The 24,014-nt window shown below is 32.6% G+C and overlaps 1 protein-coding gene across 4 annotated transcripts in view; it reads left to right on the top strand.

Moving 5' to 3' along the window:
• Positions 1 to 24,014, top strand: part of GALNT13 (polypeptide N-acetylgalactosaminyltransferase 13) — a 448,686-nt gene that overhangs the window by 415,072 nt on the left and 9,600 nt on the right. For all 4 annotated transcript variants that reach the window (XM_011359276.1, XM_011359287.1, XM_023528655.1 and 1 more), the window contains one exon: positions 20,251 to 20,385. In XM_011359276.1, coding sequence (XP_011357578.1) covers positions 20,251 to 20,385 — 135 coding nt within the window. The remainder of the gene's footprint in view (positions 1 to 20,250; positions 20,386 to 24,014) is intronic.

The raw sequence follows: 24,014 nt of genomic DNA, 5'->3' as shown, positions 1-24,014 counted from the left end.
CATGGAAGCAGCATCTATTTTTATGGTTAGTTAGTTTTGAATTCTTAAAAGTATCCCCAATCCATAAAAATATTCAGATTTTTCTCTTCTGCCTTTACACAAAAGTCATAACAAATGTTAATGTTGTATTTTAGCATTTCCACTCAGTTACATTTCTGAAAAAAAGGTACTTTAATTTTGTTGACTATTATCCTTAACCATTTCTCCTCGCACAGGATTTTTGGTAGTTGTTTTTGTTGTTGTTGTTGTTGTTGTTTTTATATTACTTTTTTTTAAGTTATGGAGATACAAGAAGAAACTTACTTTTTAGTAGTCATTGGAAATATTTTTCTTAAACACTCATATTAAACGACATATTCTCCTCTCTTATCCCCAGCACTTGGCACAGGGCTTGGGATATGGTAGATACCTAATAAAAACTAGTTATGTCAACAGATGGAAGAATGCATGAAAGTTTTTATAGCGGGAATACTGTAAAAACAAGATAGCAAGTAGAAAAATATTATTAAATTCAACAGTTGATTATCTTGAAGTACTCTTTTTAAAATGTTTTTTTCTTTTAAAAATCTTAATAGCAAGTCTTCTACCTCAAATAACAATAACAAAATTAGACAGCCAATTTTCTATCAGTTCTTAAAATGCTCTTTCACTAGCAAGTAATATCATGATGATCATTAAACATTTTCAAAAGAATGAAAATAAAAAGAAACGATTAAATCTTGAACACATATTTTTACAAGTGAAAGAACTTACAATTTACTGGCAGAAAGTGTGTTACTAGAAGTTAGGGAATTGTGTTCTCTATACTTCTGAAAAGATGACATAGATTCCTAGAAGCACTTTCATGTCTCCTACAATGCTAATGACTCACATTTATATCTTCATCCCCAGCCTCTTTCCTGAGCTCTGGAATCAATTGCAAGTTAATGATGGGAAATCTCTAGAGTCATCTCAAACTCAACCGTTTCCAAATGTACTCATTTTCTTTCTTTTCACACAATCATCCAAAACTGAAACCCAAGATAGACACTTCACTTTTGAAGTTTGATTGGTTACCTAATCTTGAGATTTCTACAAAAGTAAAGCCCCTTAACTCCTACTTTTAAGTCCCTTTACAGGTAGGGCTACTATCTTTGTCCTAGCCTATATCTTCTTTATTCTGTGTAGTCAAAACACTTCATTATTCACATACATCTTATAGGATTCCATTTATATATTTTATACATGCTACATTAGAATTAAAATCTGATTAATATCTCCAATAATTATCCACCACCCAAAGAATGAAGTAAAAATTGAATAGTTAAGATATACAAAACCCCTTATAATTTTATTCCCATCTGGCTTTCCAGCCTAGTCTTCCTTGATGTTCTAATACTTCCTTGTGCTCTCGAAATATATCTGATAACTTTTATTTCTTGCATACTCTGTATATTTTCATATCTCTACAGTTCACTGATACTGTTTTCTCTAATTGCACTATTGGCCACACACTGCTCCAGTCACAAACTTAAGACATACTCAATGTTTAAATCCCCCCAAAATTAGGTTCTTTTTGGTACCTTTTGGCCAGCAACTTCTTAATTTAAACAGAACAAATTTTTAATGGATAAATTATAATTTATTTAATCAATCTGTTATTATTTAACACACAGTGTTATTTTTGAATTTCCATTGTTATAGACCGGGCTCAATACTCTTGTAGCTAAAACCTGATAAGCATCATATTGACTTCTTTAGAAATAATGTCTAGAGGTAAATTGATAGATCGCAGGTTATACAACAGAATAAGGCTTTTAATAGACAGTGACAAATCGTTCTTTTTACCAATTTAATAGGACTAAGTGCTAAAATAAGAAGAGGCACTAAGATAAACATTTAATATGCATCATCTTTGATTCTCACAACAGTCTATGAAGGTACATAATGTTGTTATCCTGATTTTACTCATGAATCTAATGGAAAAGCTGAGAGATTTGTAAGATGATTGAGGTGGTAAAGTCAGTCTGAACCTAAATTTGGCAGACTCAACACCAAATTTATATTCACTATTCTCTATACTTTTATTGGTTCCCAACCATGGTCTCCAGGATTGTGATTACCATGGCCAACCCTAACTGGGTATTGTATTTTATTTGTTTTTCATCATTAGGTCTTACCTATATTTTCCTACAAATTTCTATTCCTCCTCTAAAATGTGATTACTTATACTTAAGAAAAATCTAACCTCATGACAGGTGTATTACAAATTTTTGAGAGTAAGTAGATACTTTCTCTCCTCCTTACAGTCCGTCTCTTAGAGAAAGCTTAATTATTTTAGTAATGCATTCTAGTGTAGTCACAGATTGTAATGAATACATTCATTCAACACATATGTATTTATTTTTAAGTTTGCATTTTTATAAGTACTATAATTACTTAGAAACCATTTTTACACTAATTTTATCCACTTTTAGTATCTTATATAATAGAATTAAAACTCACCAGGGATTTCACAAAGTAAATTTGCAAGCAAAATGAAATGGCTTATGCGGAAAGAAAGAACATGTACCATTCATTAAATGTTTAAATGAGTTGCATACATGCAAGCTAGAAGAGAACATAATTATTATAACTTCTACGAAATAGGAATTTTTGTAAGAACCTTTCAATCTCATTAATGCTTGGCTAGGAGAATTTCTCTAGTCTTTGATTGGCTCATGCTCCTACCTACCAGAATATACTGAGGATGGAATGATAACTGGGTTCAATCATTTATCCAACAAAACCTGGTTATCCTAACCTGTAATAGACATTCTAGATGATGTTAGTATACGGTGTTAGTTGGAGAAAATACCCAAAGACAAACATTTCACATTGGCCCAGTTTTTCCAGAGATCATGAGATCCCTCCCCATCCTCAAGTCCATCAATCCAAGAATTAGTTTTTTAAGCCTCAGTAGGTCCTGCTATTGTGGGATTAGTCAAAGTGTCAGCAAAGCCTTTGGGATCCATGTACAGGTCAGAGAGTCTATTACTTTTGTGCCACTTTGTTTATTCTTGATTCTTTACATTTTATTTTCCTAGGAAAGCAATCCCCTCAAATTTACGTATAAGGAAGCTCCAAAGTCATATCAGTTCCTGATCTTCCACCTGTTGTTTCAAACTGACTAATACACATTTATACTTAAATGAGCAAATGCTGCCTCAAACTCAGTGTGCCTATAATTACATCTTTTGTCCAAAGCCTTAAATTCTTTATTCATCCATCTTTTGTGTTTTTTTTTTTTCTCTTATCTTTCATTACCTACTGCCCTTCTCAAATTAGACACTAAACCCTGTGGATTCTTTCTATGTGTTATTTTTATCTATTTCTTCCTTTCTTACATTAATAATTCTACTTTCCCAGTCTAGGCTTTGATTGCCTCAACAGTTTCATAACTATAATAATTTTCAGTATACTTTTTCCATAGCTCCAGCCTGTCTTCATCTTCACTCTACTCACATTCAATAATGAAGTGAGGACTCCTTCCAACATATTACTCTAAGCTGGAAAAACAAAAACATCTTTTAAAAGTTCCTAGTTTTTAAAAGATAAAGTTAACATTCTGTACTAATCAAAGTTCTGTATGATCTGACCACTTCCTACCTTTCTAATTTTATCTCTGTTGCTCACCTATACAAACTCTCAACTCCATCAGCTTTGTTAGATATAGCCTAACAAGACATTTTAAAAATTGTTATTATGATCTTTTTAAAAATCATATCTTCCCTTTTCTTATACCCATTTGGCATGACCTTTCTGCACTTTCTAACTAGGTAAATTCTAGTTATATAGTCCATAATTTACATAGTTTACTTAGTTCCACTTCAAAACTCAATCTTCTTCATGTGGAATTGTACTTTTTCTGCTTTTCAATCCATATTGATATTTTCTTCTTCTGAACTCATAACACTTAAAATTTTTCTCATTTGTTTTTTTACTTATATACTATCTCTCAATATTTCTTTTGTTTTTTAGCTCTTATTTTGTCATTCAATTATGTATGTTTATTCATCATAGCTCCAAAAATAAATTGTAAACTTTTCTTGAAAGCAGTAATTAGTTACTGTCCTTTTTATCCCCTACAGCAATGTGTTTATTATAAGAATAAATGAGTAAAAAAAAATCATACAAAAATTTCAAAGTTACTCAAGAACCTGCTGTTATCACAAAAATAGTTGCAACATTTTTAGGAAACCACATCAAGGAAAATCTTCCTGGAGGATGAAATTGTTCTTATAGACATGCCTAGCTAGTTTGTAGCTATAGTAGGCTAAAAAATGACCCCCAAAGATGTCCACATTCTTACCCTTAGAACCTGTGAATGTTACATTATATGGCAAAAAGTAACTTTGCAATAGAATTAAGTTAGAGATCTCAAAGCAGGGTGATTATTCTGGATTATCTGGTTTGCAGTAAATTTGACCACATGTATAATTATAAGAAATACACCCCTTTTTTCCTCAAAAAATTAAAAACAGAACTATCTTTTGACTCAGCAATTGCACTTATGGATATTTATCCAAAGAAAACCCAAACACTGGTTCGTAAAGATCTATGAACCCCTATGTTTACAGTAGTGCTATTCACAGTAGCCAAGATATAGAAGTAACCTAAGTGCCTATCAACAGACATTGGATAAAGAAGTTATGGTACATATATACAACAGAATATTACTCAGTTATTAAAAAAAACTAAATCTTACCATTTGCAACAACATAGATGGACCTAGAGGGTATTATGCTGAATGAAATAAGTCAGACAGAGAAGGACAAATACCATATGATTTCACTTATATAAGGAATCTAAGGAACAAGAGAAATGAACCAACTAAACAAAAGCAGACTCACAGATACAGAGAACAAACTGGTGCTTCCAGAGGGGAGTGGGGTTTGGGGACTGGATGAAAAAAGTGAAGGAATGAAGAAGTACAAATTAGTAGTTGTGAAAAGCCACGAGAATTTAGAGGATAACATAGGGTATATAGTTAATACTACTGTAATGGTTGTGTGTAGTGCCAGATGGGCACTAGAGTAATCGGGGGATCACTTCATGGATTGTATAAATGTCTAACTCTTTTAAATTTAAAATTAAAAAATGGGTACAGATTTTTAAAAAAGAATATATCCCTTTGGAGAAGAGATTTAAGATACTAAGTCCTCCTCAATGTTGGAAACATGTTATTTCATCTTGCTACTTCAAGAAATGACGTGGTAGCTGAAAAGAATGACATTAAATTACTGGTTCTACAGATTTTTTTAATTATAGAAAATTCATTTTTATAGATTTCATTTTGTTTTGGCTTTTTGTGATCATAATAAATTAAATTTTCAATGAGCTCTAAATCCTATATGAATACAAATTTTAAAATATAAAAAGACTAAAAGTAAATTCTTAAAATATTAAATGATAAGATAATGTCTTTCAGTTAATAGTTAATAAATTCTGCACAAGAATTTTAAAAATTATTTTAAGCTGCTTTATTTTTCAAATTTTAATTCAAGAACTGTATAATCACAAATAACACTTTATTAATTCAAATAAATTGCATTGTTATTTGTATTAAAATTACATCTATTAAATTTAGAGTTGATTAAAATTCGTAGAAACTTAATCCCATGATCTGATTCTACCTAATTTTGCCAGGCCAGAGTATTTCCTGGCATAGAAAGAAATGACAAACATGTTGTGTTCTAATGCTTTTCATTCCCTGGTAGGAGTTACTCGGAGATTGTGAGATTTTTTTCCTTAACGTTTCCTAAGAACTGAGCCTTAATATTGGCTGTTTCTTAGATCTGTCTCTTATTCTGAATGTTGTACAGTCTAACTTTATGTATTTCTGAAAAATGATAGTTAATGTCTATCACATACAACATTTTTTTAAGAGTTACAGAAAAATCGGTAATGCAAGTCAACCTAGAAAGTACTTTTACTATTTTACTGTAAAGTATTTAAAATTAATTCCCTGAAGTCCCACATTCATTTAAATAATTGCTCCAAGCTTTCTAGATGTAAGCATAAAATTGGTTCTGTAATTCATTGTGTCAATAATGTAAAAACAAACCAGCTTCAAAAAAAGTCAAATATTCCTGGTGTTAAGATAATAAAAATGTCTACCGTGACTGCTGATGAAGAAAGCAATAAATGGATAAAGAGGCTATATGAACAACAAGGGGGATATCAAACTAAACTTGGAGGAAACAGCAGTCTCTAAGAAGGCATCTTAGGAAGAAATGATAATAATATCAAAGACATCAGTGCACATGGTAGGAAAGAAATATGTATTCTATTGATTAATCAATTATAGTATATCATCATATCAGTCCATGATCTAAATATCTGTATATTAAATGTCTATAAGGCTTAAATTTTAAAACTTTAAGCTCTTTACGAAAATTCATATAAATTTGTATTCATTTTATTAATGGGATTCCCAGAATGTTTTGAAAAACCTCCCTTATAAAGTAAAATATCACATATTCTCATAAAGCAGAAAGTGTAATAATATCCTAATTTAATAAAACCCCAACACACACTCATGCTCACACACATATGTACCTCTCTTACACCACTAAAAAATTTTCTTACTGAGAAGAGTATCCTGTTTACCAATAAATCTACTACAACAAAAATGTTTTGCTATTAGCAGCATTAATCTGCTCCCTCAGCCCACCAGTTTATCCCATCTGAAGCCCCTGTTACTTAGAGATGGATTCCAAGGTTTCTGCTAACTTAATGAAGATATAGGCTTGTCTCTATTAAACTATTTAGTTCCAGTAGAACTTTTCTCCTCAGTACTTTTTCAATCTTCTGAACCTCAATTCTTTTGAGGTTCAGAAGATTGAAGTGCTTTTCTCCTATCTTATGGAGAATTCTTCACAGGGCTGAGAGGAAGAGAGAATAATCTCTGGCCTCTTTTTTTTTTACTAAGGCACTAATCTCATTATGGGGGCCTCATATTCATGACCTCATCAAAATCTAATTACTTCCCAAAGACCTCACCTCCAAATACCATCTTGCAGCAGTTAGGGTTCAACATATGAAATGGGGAGGGGGCACCCACATTCAGTCCATAGTTGTGGCTTTATAAAAGTCCTTTGTCCTTTCTGGCCTTCAGTGTCTAATACTATAAATTGATATGGTTTGTCAGTTCTTAATCTCTTTTGTTAAATAAGCAAAATCCAGATGATTTGTGAAATCTGGTCCAGGGACAGGGGTCATGAATTTAAAAAGCTTGAATTTAGAAAAAAAAATAAAAAAATAAAAAACAAATGGTTTTAAAAAATGTCTCAGAACAATATGAAAAATTTGAGCAATCTACCAGGCAACCAAAAACTAATGCATTAAAACAAACAAACAAACAAACAAACAAACAAACAAAAACCTTATTAATCAAGAATTCATTGAACACCATAGATGTACCCAGTAATATATGGGCACCAAGACAAATACACGAATATACTTAAAACTAAAACTCTTTTTTTTTTTTTTGTATAATAAAGTTGATGATGATGCTGTTCATTATAGGGCATAGTTCTTCCCATGAGTATTCCTAAGAGAATTTCCTATTTTACTGGATATGAGGGAGAGTTGTTTGTCTCCTGAGAAGCAGTTTTCCTTTTTTTTCTTTTCTTTTCTTTTTCTTTACAATGAAAACATTGCCCTTACAGAGAAAATTAATAACATAGAATATTATTGACAATTATTTATATTAGCCTCATTCTTAGATTCTATTACGTTATCATTGTTTATGTGGATGGGTTTTTTCTCATTTATTTTTTATCTATTGTATTCACATAAAATTCTGTTTAATTCCACTTTCACTTTTTAACAAGATGAAATATAAACAAGTAAATAGGAACACAATCCCTTATGCTCAATCTCAATGGGAATATAAAACAATGATTCTTGAAACAAAGAATGTTTATACTGCTATATAGAAGGCATTCAGAATAAAGTCTCATAAGGACAGGAGTGGTTCTAAGAGACTTCACAAAGCTGTCAGTGTGCACAGAGAATGGAGAGTGTGCAGGGACAGCGAGGATATAGACCCGAATGGAGTGTCAGGCCTGGACTTGGGAGAGTGGAAAATTAAGTTTTACATGTAGAGGACTTAAGCTTATAATAGAATGTAAATGTCAAGCAAGGGATTTTGATTTGAGAGGACAAGAGGAACAGAGAGCATTCAGGCTGCAAAGGTTGTCAAAGGATAGCTTGTAACCTATTTCCAATACAACCCCATGAAAATACTTGGACATGCACTTTTGTTATTAAAAATGGCATGGTGAATGAATACAGTCAAAATGAAAAGGGCTTTTTATTCTTGTTATTTAGTGCCCAAACATAATTTCACCACAAGCAGGGACAGAAGTATAGAAGTTTTATTCAGTTCATTTCTTTTATTCTGTTATCAAAGGACTTGATCCAATACAGAGCAAGAAGCTACATGTGGTATGTACAGAAATGATACCTTTCCATTAAAGGAAAAAAAGGCCCCAGTAAGTTACCATGGAAACAGTCGCCATGCATTCTAATTTCTAATAAAGAATCTTAGTCTTCTAATGAAAACCTACCAGATATGCATATTTCTACTCCAACTCTCTAGTTGCTAACTTTCTACATAAATTTGGGGTTTTTAAAAATTTATTTAAAAGAAGTAAAATATGTGCATCTGGCTGGAATATGCAGAAATTGGTGTATTTTTGTTTTAAGAGGCACTTTTGTTTTTTCCAAAAATACAACATCCAGCAAATTCAGAGTTGCATATTATGGTCACTGTAACACCAGGGAATGATCAAAGTGGTCTTTTAAGGTCACAGTTGCCGGTGTTCAATCCTCAGCTTACATATTGCTAAGAGATGGTCCTACTTCTAGGTGGCAGAAATAGTCACATTACAATCCACCTACAAAAGAGAGCTTTTCTTCATTAAGTGAATGAAACAAGTAGCCCATTACTAGATTTACCTTTTATTACAGGAATTTGAATAAATTGTAAGTCTTATATAAAGACATGGTGACTAATTTTAGACTGAAGTTAAGACGTGTTCAAATGGATCTCTGAGATGTCCTGTACAGGAGAATTCCAAATAATTTATGGAGGTGATCTGCATTCCAGAGGCGGAACTTTTCTCTCTTTCCCCCAATGTGTGTGGGCTGTGCTTATTGACTTGCTTCCAAAAAGTAGACTGGTGTGGTGACTTTACAGTGAATAAACACAAGCGCTACCTTGGATGAGTGATCAAAGTTCTAAATGGTGAGTCATGTTAATACTGGGCACCCTGGATATGACATGATAAGAATGACATTCCGCCTTTGTAGTCTTCCTCCCAAAAACCTATAACCCCAATCTAACCATTAGATAGGCATTAGATAACTGAGGGACATTACCTAACCACTGCTATTCAAAACAATCAAAGTCTTCAAAAAGAAGGTTAAAGATATATGACAACTAAATGTGATGTGGTAATCTAGATGGTATTCTGTATAAAATGAACACAGGATCATATGGAATATTAGGGAAAAACTAATAAAATTTGAATAAAGTTTGGAGTTTATTTTTTATTTTTTTAATTATCACTAGAAAGCAAAATGCTAGTGTGAAAAAGGGTATGTGAAAAGTGTGTGAAAAGAGCATGCGACTGAAGACTGATAGACTGTGGTTCAAAGATGAGTTCTCCCATTTGGAAAATAAGTGACTTTGGGGAAATTATTTCAAGCCTCATATTCCTCATTTTTAAAAAAGGAATAATAATGCTCATCTTGAATACCTTGAAAAGTTATTGAAGAAATATATAGTATATGATATGTGCTGTATCATATTTAATACAATATATTTTAAATGAATGATATTTTGCTGAACACACAGCAGGTACTCCCAACATGTTTAACTTCTTTCCTTCCACTTGCTTCCAGCCTAGCATCTAAAAGCTAGAAGCTGTTTCTTTGCCTGAGCTAGAACCTCTGTTTCTTTTCACTGCCATAGGCTACTTTGCTCACCTGGTTACTCCTGGGGAATGAATCAGTTCTACTCCCCAGAAGCACATCTTAAGCAAAAGCTGAGGGCAGGTGGTATATAATTATCTCAGCTCCTTCATCCTTGGAGGAGATTGACTCTGAGGTGCTTGTCCTATACTGGTTATCAGAGATCCTCAACAGGATTAAGCTCCAGTTACCCACAATGTAACCCAGATACCCTTTGTTGGCTGCTTTCCCTTCCCTACTCTTCTGCTGGTCTGTCCTGGGATCATCTACCTGATGAACTACTTGTACTTGAATCCTTATCTCAATGTCAGCTTTTGGAGGAAGCCAAACCAAACAGAGCCTGATCTTAGTTTGCAGCAATGATGAATGCCATAAGCAAACAGAATTTCTTTAAGCTTGAAACCAGCTAAAAACTTAGCATTAATTCCATCTGGTGCAAATGTAGTGGTAATAAAGTAAAGATTAAATATTTTAATTATGTCTAATTTAAACTAAAGAGTAGTTGACTTTTACAGGTCAGAAGCATTTAAAACTGACACACAAGAACAGCATCTTTGTGCCATCTGGGACATTATATTTTGCCTTTTGATATATATACATAAAATTATTTTTTTCTAATTATCACATACCATATACCAGAGTTTTAGGAAGTGCTAATGATATAGTGTAAGTGAAAACCTTGTAAGATATGAAATATTACCAACATAGCAGTAAAGATACATTCAAAAAAGATGGTACAAAGTTAATTTGCAGATAATAAAACAAACACTAAAACAAATATAATAATTTATAAAAATGTCATGTTTGTTATATATATTATTACTGCTATTTCTATTTTACATTCACAGGCATAAATCAGTAAGAACCTCAAAACTCAAATGTTTTGCTGTTCCATGTATGAACCAATGGGGTAGTGATGAAGGGAAAGTATGTATTACATTGCCCATGGTTAAAAGAGAATACCCTATCTAAGAATTCACTTTTCCGCCCTTGCAATTTATGCATGTGAGGGACACTTCTTCAGAAAATAAATATTTAAGGAATGATATAACCAGAGGAAAACATATCAGGCAATACCATCAAGAGAAAGATAATTTGTAAAAGAAAATTATTATATTGAGAATATTAAGAACTAAATTCAAGGCAAGCTGGAATAGTGGAGGACACTCTTATAGAAATGTTGGTGCTCACTTAGATGTTTGTGTATCGAATTCAGAGTTTCTTGAAGGGCCTATGTAGTTTGGATAAAGCCTGAAACATTCAACCTAAAATCAAGGTGTTGGCTGGAGATGTAATTTCACTGGAGGGTCAGAGTCCTCTTCCAAGCTTTCTGGCTATTGGCCAATTTCAGTTCCTTGCAGTAGATGGACTAAGATCTCATCCTTTTGTTTTGTGGTGATTTTTTTTCTGGCTTTCTGCCAGTGGTTACTCTCAGTAGTTAGGGGCTACCCTTGTTTTCCTGCTACATGGCCTTTAAAACATGGCAGTTTGCATCTTCAAAACCAGTAGGAAAATCTCTCTCTTGTGTTGGCTAATGTGAAGTCTTATATAACATAATGTAATCATGGAGTGATTTTCCTGTCATAGTTAAAGTCTTATCCACATTCAAAGGAAGGATGCTTTTACAGGGCATGTACACCAGGGGACAGGAAAGTTGGGGCCATCTGAGAATTCTACTGTAGTCACATAAAAAGCAACATCCGAAGCATTTAAATGCCTAGTGGGGTATCTTTTGGTAGAGATTCTGACTGAGCTTAAATTTTAAATTTTTATTCAGTACTACAATAATAAAATATGAGTATCTAGAGTGCAATGTTTATATATTAGATTTCTTGAATTGTAGACTTCCTTTAAAATCCTTCAAGGCAGAGTGAAGTATTAAACCTAGTTAACCTTTAACATGAGTAGTGCATAAATGGGAAGATCTAACAATGAAATAGAAAGAAAATAGAAACATCAATCACGTTTTATTATTGTTAGTGCATCCTGCTTATTATATTATCTTACTCTCTTGCTCTGTTTTCCACAAAGTGAACCAAAGTATTCCAAAGACAAATTATTTTCATTCAATTCAGTAAGTAATTATTGGGCATATACTCTTTTTTTCTAGAATTGTTTCCATAGGTGTTGAAAATATATCCTTAGCATGGTTTTGGGATAGCAAGTTTTAAAAAATAAAAGATGAAACAATATAATAAATGTTGCTTATATGTCTAGATTTTGCAGAGATAATAACTAATACTTAGACGTTACTTAGGGCAACTACTGTGTTTAGAGTTTACATGAATTACCTTATTCAACCTCTGAAATAGCCCAGGAAATAGGAAATAATCTTTATTCCTTTTTTTAGATGAGGAAACTAAGATTTTGACAAAGCCTCACAGTAAATCTGTTCCGATGGGTTGTGGCAGAAAGTCTCAAATCTAGGTCTATCATTTTTCAAAATCCGCTATTTTAGTGCTGTCCTGCTCTTATATATACACAAATGATGTCATACTTACAACTCAATGCAGATAAGCTCTGTAGGTAAGAGTAGTTACAAAGTGCTACATGAAGAAAATAAAGAATGTACTAAGACATTAAAGAGGGTAGTCTTTTTCTGGGCAAAGTGGAATGGAAAGGATAGTCCTAGTGATGTCATCAGCACATACCAGGTCAGAATGAGATGACTGCTGAGCACAGATTAGAAAATATTAGATTGTTACAGATTGTTACAGTTATATTAAAGTGAAAGGGGAAAGAGTTGATGCTTCACAGATTATGTTGAGGGCAGGATGGGAATATTGAATGTGAGAGTGTCTTCCACATCCTGTTTTTAATAACAGAATTTTAGAGCATGAAAACTGTAAAAGACCATAGATATCACCTAGACACGTAATGAAAGTTAAGAATACACAGCTAAAAGCTACCTGCTTCTTACCCTCTTCTACACAAACCACTAAGTTAACAGGCTATAGATGAAGCCTGAAATCAAATAAAACAGAAAAAGGACCTGTTTGGGAACAAAAGTCTCTGCTCGGCAGCTCCATTATAAATGAAATTCCATCTATGAATTTCTTGTTCTAATTTCAGCATGGTGTGACATAATAGTAAGAGAGAACTTTTTGAAAAGTAAATCACATTGCTAAAGGTCTAATTTTTGTTGCTAAAAATTTTTATTGTTATTGTAATATAAATTTTCCTGGGATATTTTTATAGAATGGGGGAGAAAACCTAAGAGTATGTGTTTATTTCCTTATAATTTATCCTTCTGGATAGCTGTTAACAGATTTCTCAGATTAACTGCACTTCAAATATCTAAAGTAATCCCCTAGAGGGCCCAAAGCTCCAAAATTACTAAGTGATGGGTGTTTTAGGGCAGTACAGTCAAGTAAAAGAAAATTGACAATGAGCTTGGGATCCAGAGAGACCTTTGTTACTAAATAGCTCAGGAAAATTGGGTGAATTCTGTAAATTTGTTGGCCTTGGTTTCTTCATCTAGGTAGTGAAGCAATTGGCATAAGTGATAGAGTCCCTTCAAATTGTGAACTTTCATAGAAAATATTGTCCTGAGGCACTCAACAGGACAAGTATTTTATAAATTCAAAACTAAATCTAGGGAAATCGCAACCTATATAATAAAGCTGAATCAAATACATGTGTAAACCATTTAAACATACCCATATTATATATAAATATAATGTAAATATATAAGAATTAAAATATAAATATATATTTTTGCAAAATATTTCTTTAAGGATGAAAGAAACGAAATCCTGTGGCAAGACAGAGCCAGCAGAGGGCGTTTAGCTCCTGAGCCCTTGCTGAAGAAGGATTGGTACAGGTCCCAATAACACCGAAGAGTGAACTAACTAGCTTTGAAACTTGCACAGCTTGAACAACGTGCGAGCAGCTGCTTACACTACTAATCTGAGCAAAAATTTGCTTGCAGTTTTTCAAAGGGGTAAAGATAAAATCGTATTTTTAAAGAAGTAACTATACAATGTTAGGATTGTAAGCATGATGCGACATTTAAAGGAATGTATAGACACAATCTTTCATTGAGTGAAATAAAGCATTAAATAAATTCAAAATATTTTATAAGATCTTTCTCACAACAGTCCTTGAAAATTGTTTAAATGTTTTAATTATAGATATTTACAGCATTATAAAATGCCCTTAGACATACTTCCCAAAATGAAAAAGCTAGAACAAACCATATACATAGGTAAAATCATGAAAATCCTTACCATCTGTGAAAGAAATATTAAGGTTAAAAGGAATTAAGATTGGAAGTGGCTATCATCCTTCATATGTTGAGGATTATTCCTAAACTCATATGAGTATATCAATTTGGAGAGAAATCAATCCTATTTCTATAAAGTATGCATAAAAGCAGATAAACCACCTAGTTACATCAGAGAACCATTTTATGAAGACATAATTAAATAGAAAAATGATTATAAAATGATTAATCTGATGCTTTTGGAAAGTATAACTGGATGTTACAATTTTCAGTCCAGACACCAAGATGCAATAGGTATTAAATATAAAATCAGACTTCTCTATGGCAAAATTTGCAATGACAATTTGGGAATTAGTGACTCTTAGACCCTTCAGCCAGTATAAAGAATGAAAGAAGCTGTATTCATTTCCCAGGTCTGCCGTAGCAAACTATCACAAACTGGATGGTTTAAAACAATGGAAACTTATTGTCTCACAATTTTTGAGGCTACAAGTCTGAAATCAAGCTCTCAGAAGGGCACAAAACTTGTAAGGGAGAATCATTCCTTGCTTCTTCTAGCTTCTGGTGTTTGCCAGCAATCTCATGGCTTATAAATGTGTCGCTCCAATTCCTACCTTTGTTGTCACAGGGCCCTTTCTCTCCATATGTGTCTGTCTTATTATAAAGACACCAGTCATTTTGGATTAAGGACCAGCCCTACTCCAGTTTCACCTCAGAGTAACTTAACTAATCACATCTGTAATGATGCTATTTCCAAACAGGTTCACATTCTGAGGTACTAGGGCTTAGGACTTTAAGAAAATCTTCTGTGGGCACACAATTCAACCCATGACAGGAGATGTCAGAAGGTGGAGAATATTGTAAAGTTTTCTAAAGTTGCCCTCCCTCTAGAGGGAAAGGACTGAGATTCTAGCTTCCAGTGACAAAGCTACTGAGAAGAGACTCAAGGCAGGGCAGCTTCATGGGTGTGCAACCTATGCAGTTGAACTGGGGCCTATACTTTTGAAAGTCTTAATAATTTTTGAACAATATGTCCTACATTTTCATTTTGCACTGGGCCCTGCAAATTATGTAAGACACCACTTTGAGAGCTTGTTCTGTGCCTCTTACCCTTGAGGAGTTTGGCAGACTGTGACTTGACTCACGCATGGTAAAGCTGGCCCGTGACAACTAAATCGAAGTGACCGCACTGCCTGGGTCAGCTTGCCTTTCTGAGTTGATCAAGTCACAAAAAGTGGCCCACTTATAAAATACGTATTTTCCTCTTAGTTAGCACTTCAATGAGAGGAGCTTAGTGATGGGAATCACTGAAGAACCAAAACACTCAGGAGAGGGAGCTTTAAATCTCTGCCTGGCCAGAGAACAGGAAAGAGTTTTAAAGACCCAGTTCAGGTAGGACCTCTCTTGTATTTTACCACCCTGAAAGAATCAAAAACTAATTAGCAGCCTGGGATAATTTGGGAGTGGGCAAGGAAAGTGAGAAAGAAAAAAAAAAAAAAACTTAAGACAGTGAAATAGAAAGTCAGAACTGCTCTATCCCATTGTAAACTTCCAACCTAAAGCAGCCCACAGTAGAAAAGAGATTTGCTATTACATGTCATTTGGAGTTTCAACTGATAATATTAAACAGACCATTCTAATTTCTGAATTGAATCTTCAGGAGACCTAGACAAGTAAGCAGAAAAATCATATACCTTATAGTTTCTTCAAGGAGTAGAAAGAGATGCATTATCTCTTTCAATACATTTTAAAGGGTTTCTAGGTATTATGAGCTGAATTATGTCCCTCCTCATCCCCTCCCAAATTATGTACATTGAAGTCCTAATTTCAATGACTCAGAATATGACTATACTTGGAGATAGTGTCTTTAAGATGTAATTAAAGTAGAATGAGATAAAATGGGCCCTAATCTAATAGGATGATTGTCTCTATAAAAAATTATCATGACACAGAAAGCACAGAGGGAAGACCTTGTGAAGACACAGAGAAAAAATGGCCATCTATACGCCAAGGAAGGAGATCCATAGAAAAACCAATCCTGTTAATACCTTAATCTTGTACTTTAGCCTCCAATACTCTGAGGAAAGAAATGTCTGTTGTTTATGCCAACTAATCTGTAGTACTTTGTTATGGCAGCCCTAGCAGACTAATACAACAGGAGATAATAAAAACTGAGTTGTTATAGTGATCAAAGTAGTTTCGGAAGGCATAATAATTAACAGGGCCCACAAAGTGGAACAAAGGACCTATTACTTCTTCTAAGATAAGATAGTAGAACTTAAAATAATTCAGTAAAAATGGTGTCTTTAGTGGTCATAGAGCTAGCTATAAAGAAAGATATGTAATGCTAGATAGTTCATAATTTTATGTGTTTAAACAAATATGATTAGGTAGAAAACATTTTCAGAGCACCATAAACTATTGCATCCATATAGTTCACAAAATACTTATGTTTTGCAATAATGTAAGTTGGTATAAATTTACAGAGATAGAAACATAACTGCAATGTAACAAAGGGGCAAATTTATGTAATATAATATATATGAATCATATCACATGTGGTTTTTAACACAGATAGTGCTCAATTAATGTTCTTTTTCCTCTTTCATAGTGGATGGAAGGACACAGATATTATTTCACTCTGCTTCTAGTCACTTTAGCTTAAAGTGATTGAACATCGATTTAATCAATAGTCATTAGGGTGAATCTGGCATTGGAACAACTGAAAATAAATGCTAAATCTAGTATTCGTGTAATAATTCTGATTTACTAAGAATAAGTAGTAGTAACCACTGATAAAGCAATTTGGTAACTAAAAGGGAGAAATAATTTCCAATTTTTGTAAAAGAACGTATAATCGGACTTCACTAATGAAGGAATCAATCTCATAAAGCCATCAACATATGTTATAGTTTAAGTTAATGTGTTTCATTGTGTTCAGGTTTGAAATATTTTATTTTACCTTACAACTAGGAATAAAGCTTTTAACTACAGCAGGAGAAGAGACTGGGCGGATATTCTACTAACAATTACACATCCCAACTGAGAGAATCTATTTGGGATATTGACACAGGCAACAGGCATTAGCGATAGGGAGCAGCTGCTTCCTAGGGAAACTAAAAAGAAATGTGAGGCTGTCTTCAAAGTTACAGGGAACTCAGAAGTGACTCTAGAGGTCGACAATATATGGAGGTGGTACTGTGCTGAAAGTGTCAGGGAGGTCTGTCATCAGGCATTGAAGACCCACCTCAGGACTGTGTGGGGTGGCTAAGGGGTAGGCACACACTAGCAAGAGTGGGGTGTGCTGGGTTCCTGTCCTAAAATTCTTTGGCTACGGGATTTATTATCAAGGTAGGAATCCATAGAGAAGGCCACAACCTAGGATTAGCTCCAAGACTGGGATAATAACACAAAATATCAGTTACTGAATGCATCTGTGTACCTGGATATCTACAAAGTATTTTGTATACAAGTTTACAGTTTATCCCAAAATGAATTCCATGAAAAAGAAGATAGATATAAAAGATAAATAATTGAGATCAAACTTAATAACTAGATAAAATCAAGAAAGACATACATATACTGACATGAATCTTTTATTATTATATAGAATAAAAAAAATCCTAGAAACACTCAAGCATAAAAATGAGATTCTCAGGTAAACAAAACAAAGTAATCCTGATTTTACATTAATGTCAGAAAATAACGAAAGCATTGTCTACGGATATTTTTCAAAAAATAAATCTGTGAGCTAGTCATTTTAATATCAATTAAATTTTTTCAAGTGCAAAGGTAAAAGAAAGATAATTGCAGATATAATATACATGTGTGTATATATATGTATGTGTACCTAAAATTATTCTACAAATATAAATTCCTTGAATGTAAATTACTTAAGATACCTACTAACTGACTAAAAAAAGGAATTAAAATTAGAAATTGAGGAACAAAGAACATGATAAACTGCTCTCTAAACTTTCAACAGGTAAAATTTCCAAACTATCATAAGAAACTCGAGGAGAATTAATGCTAAAGCAATGATCATATTCATCATACAAAATTAATGGCAAATGTGGATGATTTGGTGTCTCAATTTACATTGGCATCTGTACTTTCATAGTGGAAAATTATTCTTCACATTGAAATAATCATATAATGGGCAAAATAAATTTCTCTAGAAATTTTTTTTCTTGGATTAAGGTTTACTACCAGATTCAGTTATTTAATTAAATATATTTCTATACTAGTCTCTCCTTATCCACTGTGGATATCTTGCAAGACCCCCAGTGGATGCTTGAAACTATGGATTGTACTCAAGCATATATATTCTGTTTTCTTCCTATTCATATATATGCCTATGATAAAGTTTATGAACTAGGCACAATAAGAGATTAACATCAATACCTAATAAAATAGAACAATTATAACAATAAAATAAGGGTTACTTAAACAGTAGCATAGCAATACAGTGACAGAGGATTTGATAACTAAGAGGGCTACTAAGTGCTGAAGGAGCGTGCACAGCATAGATAAGCTGGACAAAGCCGTAATTCACATCCCGGGCAGGACACAGTGGGGAAACTCGTGTTTTCATCATGCTACTCAGAAGGCATGCAATTTGGAATTTATGAATTGTTTTTTTCTGGAATTTTCTATTTAGTATTTTCTGACTGCAGTTGACCGCAGGTAACTAAAACCGCAGAAAGCAAATAAGGGGGAACTACTGTAATTCTATTAAAAAAATACTAACCATGTTTGGGAAGAATACAAAATACTTATCTTTGATTGATGTTTCTTTTATTCTTATTTTGGTTACTTGTACTTTCCATTAAAAGTATGAGCATTAAAAAATATTAAAAATAGAAATTTTTTTCTGAATTTCATCCCATGAAGTCTATAATATATTTTATATAGTTGTTATAGAAACTTCATATATTTTTCAATTTTTATATTGTTGAGCAGAATGTATTACCTTTGTGAAGGTTTTCATTTTAAGATGTTGACTTAAGAGGTACTTGGATTCCATCACTGACTCCATCTTCCTCTTATGACTGCCTGTGATTTTCAGAAAAACCCTGAGTAGCAGTGCTGTAACAGCAAAACTTTCAAGACTAACTTGCTCAGCTTGAAGACTAGGGCTTCAGAGTTTATAAGTGATTTGTAGAGTGGACTTCCTCCATTTTCATCAGACTACTTTGGAAGACCCCAAGATCACGGTCTTCCTCATTACACTCCCTCTTGACATCGCAAGGAAAAAATAGTAGTTACCATAGCTAATGGAAGAAAACAACTTTTATAATTATGTACTTAATAACTCTCATGAAACTTTAATAATCAATGTTATAAATAAATTATTCATACCAAGAACAAAGTACTAAAGGTTATATAGTACCAGTTTGAATTATCTAACGGTGAGTCTACAATCCACCTTGACATTTCTTGGATGTTTTGAGAAGAATTATAGTCAAGTCCAGCCAAAACCATATGAGAAAATAAGCATAGAGCCTGCCTTTAATGAGATCTCTAGAGAAGATAATTCTACACCCTTTATAACCCCACTGACAATATTAAAGGAAATTTATGGAAAGAAAAATTTTAACTTCTTTATGAAAAATATCTGTTTCTAAAATGGGAAACTGGTCTCCTGGTGGTGGGAACAAGGATGGCCCTTTATTGAGCTTCATGCCATTTATAAACTTTATTTTATTGAACCTGTTGTGAACTTTATAAGGCAAGTATAGCGCAGGAAATACAGGGCCAGCAAATAACAACATTTCATAATTTAGTTTGTTAAATTGAGGCTTCACAAAAAACTTATAAAACAGATAATAGTGTCCCTGTTTTGTAGTTGAGGAAAAAGACTCAGAGAGATGAATTAGCTTTCTCAAGATCACACCGCAGAGATCACTTGAAAACAAAAGTTTATCTGATATGAAAGCTTCCACAAATCAATCCTCTATACAGTCATTTCTGTTTGTTTGTTTTTAAGATATTATTTTATTAGCTGAATTTTATATTTTCAGGTATTTTCTTATACCGCTGACAAAGAAATCCGAACCGATGACTTGTGCTTGGATGTTTCTAGACTCAATGGACCTGTAATTATGTTAAAATGTCACCATATGAGAGGAAATCAGTTATGGGAATATGATGCTGAGGTATAGTATTTTCTTTAATTTACTTAATTTTTAATGCTTAAACTCAGTTATATATTTCAAATACATTTAAATCCTAAGTTATATGTTTCCGAATTGGAAGAACTGCATTTTCAAGCATGCATGCTCATATCTAATAACATTAGGATGCATATCATATAAATGGAATTTGCAAAACTAGTTCATAAGTATAAAATATAAGCAAGACGAAGTCATTTTTATGTGCTTAACATGTGTTATCACATATATATGCTCTACATAAATTAGGCAAGGAGCCAGTTATGCTTATCTGAGAGGTATGTATGCAGATGTGCATAAAGGACAATATCAACAATATTATCATATTTTCAAATTTTAAATATTGTACTGTTGTAATCTGTGATATTTATGCTTCTCAACTTAAAGGTAAAAAAGAAAAAAGCTGACAAGATTAGCACAAACGCTTTTTATAATAGTAAATACTTTGAAAAATTCAATAATCTAATTAGGTACCTAATCAGCTAAGCAGCATCTTTTCAATATAGCACATCTTTGTGAGAGAAGAGAGAGAGAAAACAAAATTACTGTTGGGAAATTACAACCAGACAGTGTGTAAAAACCAGATCAACCATCAGATGGAGCTAATAAAAAAGAAATATTGTGTCCTGTGTGTAAGAAAGCTGCCTTGGAATAGCTTAATTTCTTTCAGTTTTCTTTGCTTAACAAAATGAATTGGTCTTCTGTGTTACATTTTCCACACTATTAAATGGTAGGTGACTTATTTAAGATAGGAAGTAAACTTTATTCTTACAAGATAAATAATACAATAGAGGTAAACAAATTATACAAATGCAGTGTTCTATGAAAGTTTAAAATATTCAGCAAGAGTAACATTTAAAAACCAATCTAGTTTTTGGTATTATTGATATTTTAACAAGGTCTTCATTTTTAAAAATTTTTTAATGTCATTTTCATTTGTTGATGTTGTAGTTTCTTAAGGGTATTATCAGGAAAACTTCTTATGTGATATGAAACAGGTTACATAAGGTTAAATTTTGGCCCTAAAATTTATACACTATTACCAAACTCTTTGGCTAAAATTTATTCTTCTTCTGGGACATAATTAAAGACAAACACCATGAATCTTTCTTGTGTTGCACCAATAGGTCCCATTGAGACTCTTGTCTTCTCAATACTTTATTTACTTTCTTTATCTAATCACCATTTTTTTTCTCTTCAACTATCATTATCACACTTATATTAAGACTTTAGAAGATATTTCCTCCAATAATACACATGGGTAAACCTGTACCCTAAGCTCCTTACCTCTTCTATGAGGAAAAGTACAGATAAATGCACAAAAGAAGAAATCCTGAAAGTATTATTTTTAAATAAAACTTTATTGTTCTTGTTGCCCTTTAGTTTTTACCAAGAACCCAAGACTTTATTGGGTTTGTGCTAAAAACAAAGAAATCTAGCATATATTTATAAGAAAAGGGGAATGAGTGTACATATTTTTTAATAAGATGAAGCAGTATTGAGTTTCAGAATACCACTTTTAATCTTTTACTTTTCTGTAATTTTTCAGTAGATAATGGCTTTTAGAGTCATGACTCAGATTACTATATTTCTGAAATAACTACTGATAATTACACATATGTTTTTGTTTGTATTTTTATCAATCAGTACCAAAAATATTGAATACTAAGGGATTTTGAAAGAAAATTTTAAAAAACAGTAGCTTCACCTAAGATAAAGAAATGGATTTTATAAATTTACTATTTTGGATGTCTTGAAGTTGTATTGAAGTATTTTTAGGGCACTGTAATATTTCGTGTCATGTAAACTTTGTTTCTAAAACATACGAAAAAGCTTATAATACATCATAAATATTATGAAATGTTTATTTTTAAAGTAGTCAATCATCTTAAAAATTACATAAATAGTTTAATATCCTATATGTTTATGTTTTCAAAATTAAATTGTGATGTTAAACTTGTCTAAATTTAAAATTTTAAATCATAGTGTATTTTTTTGCCAATTTAAAAACAATGTATAAATCATAATGTAGAGAAGTCATGAGAGAATAGAATAATTGTAAGAATGATATATTACCTTTCCAGAGATTTCAGCTTTGAAATAAAGAATTGATTTTATTTGTGAAGAAGTCATAAAAAAGAGATGACTTTTTTAATAAAATTGAAATATAATATTTATTTTTTATGATTAACTTTTCTTTAAGTGTTAGGTTTAGGATTACTTTATTGTACAGAATAATCCCAATCATTGCTACCCAAAGTGTGATTCTAGGACTAGAAACATTATCTGGGAACTTCTAGAATTCAGGACTCTGAGATACCACCCTGGACAGTAAACAAAGATCTACTTATATTCCTCGGTCTTTTTTGTACACTGTTGAAAATATTGCAAAGTTAGGAAAAGGCATAAATACACTTTGGAAAATGATAAGGCCTCCAAGAGAGATGGGGGGTGGGGGGGAGAAAAGGACCAGAGGGGTGAGGGATCTGAGATGGGGAAAGAGGAGTAACTGCCAAGCAGCTCTAGTCTTCTCATATTCCAACCCGGTGGACAGTAGACAAGTGCAACTTGCTACTTCTTTAATTTGTTCTTTATCTGTTGTGATCAAAGGTAAAATTACTCTTCTTTGAGAAACTTCTGAGGTGGTGCAGTTTCAAAGCAGAATAAAACTTGGCGGAGTTCACAGAATTACAGAGCTTATACTTACTTTAAAGTTTTCTTTCAGCCTTTATCAGGAGGACTCCAGAGCACAAAGATCACACTGCCAGCGGCAGAGGCAGGATTTAGGTACTAATAAAGTATTCAAAGAAAGCTAGTTATTAGTACAATTGTGAATCTCACAGTGTGAACAGCTGAGATATTCTATCACCTTATCTGCTGTAGTCCTTTCAATCTTAGAAAAGCAAGTCATAAATAGGAATAGAATTGTTAGAATATCCAGAATAAAATTGAAATCGTATCATAAAGTCTCAAAATATGGAGTCTATCTATCTGGTTTACTTCTTAGGTGAGTGGGGGAAAATAGGAGGGAATAAAGTTCCTTGAGGATAATTTTATCTGTTTTTTCATGAGATTCTATAAGACAATATTATTCTTTTTTGTGTCCTTCACATTAGTAAACATAAGCTTATAGTATTTAAATGTCTTCTCTAAATTTGCACACTCTAGATTGCTGGCACTCAATCCAATAATCTTTTCACTGTAGTATGTTGCCTCTGGAGTTTGTTGAAAAACTAGAAACAATTAGATGCTTTCAGTGATGATGATCTGATAAGCTAAATGTACAATATTAAAAATTAAAGGTATAATTAAAATACTATCATTTTTTGTGGTATCAAAATTTTATTCACATAGATTTCTCCTTTCCTTAATCATTGAAAAGATTTTCTGCAATAAATATTGTTTATTTAGACAAATAGGCTGTTATGAAACTACTTCATCAATATGATCTAATTGTCTACAAATTTTAGCTCTACATATTCATAATAAAATTAATTAATGTCTAATTGCTTCTATAGTTATTTGAATGAAACTAAACATATGTTGGTAATAAATGCATGCCTATGCTCAACTTTGGTTTGAAATATAGTGTCCCATATCTTTAGCTAAATATT

The sequence above is a fragment of the Pteropus vampyrus genome, unplaced genomic scaffold (genome assembly GCF_000151845.1).
Source record: "Pteropus vampyrus isolate Shadow unplaced genomic scaffold, Pvam_2.0 Scaffold2, whole genome shotgun sequence".
Lineage (NCBI taxonomy): Eukaryota > Metazoa > Chordata > Mammalia > Chiroptera > Pteropodidae > Pteropus > Pteropus vampyrus.
This window is presented reverse-complemented; position numbering and strand designations above follow the sequence as displayed.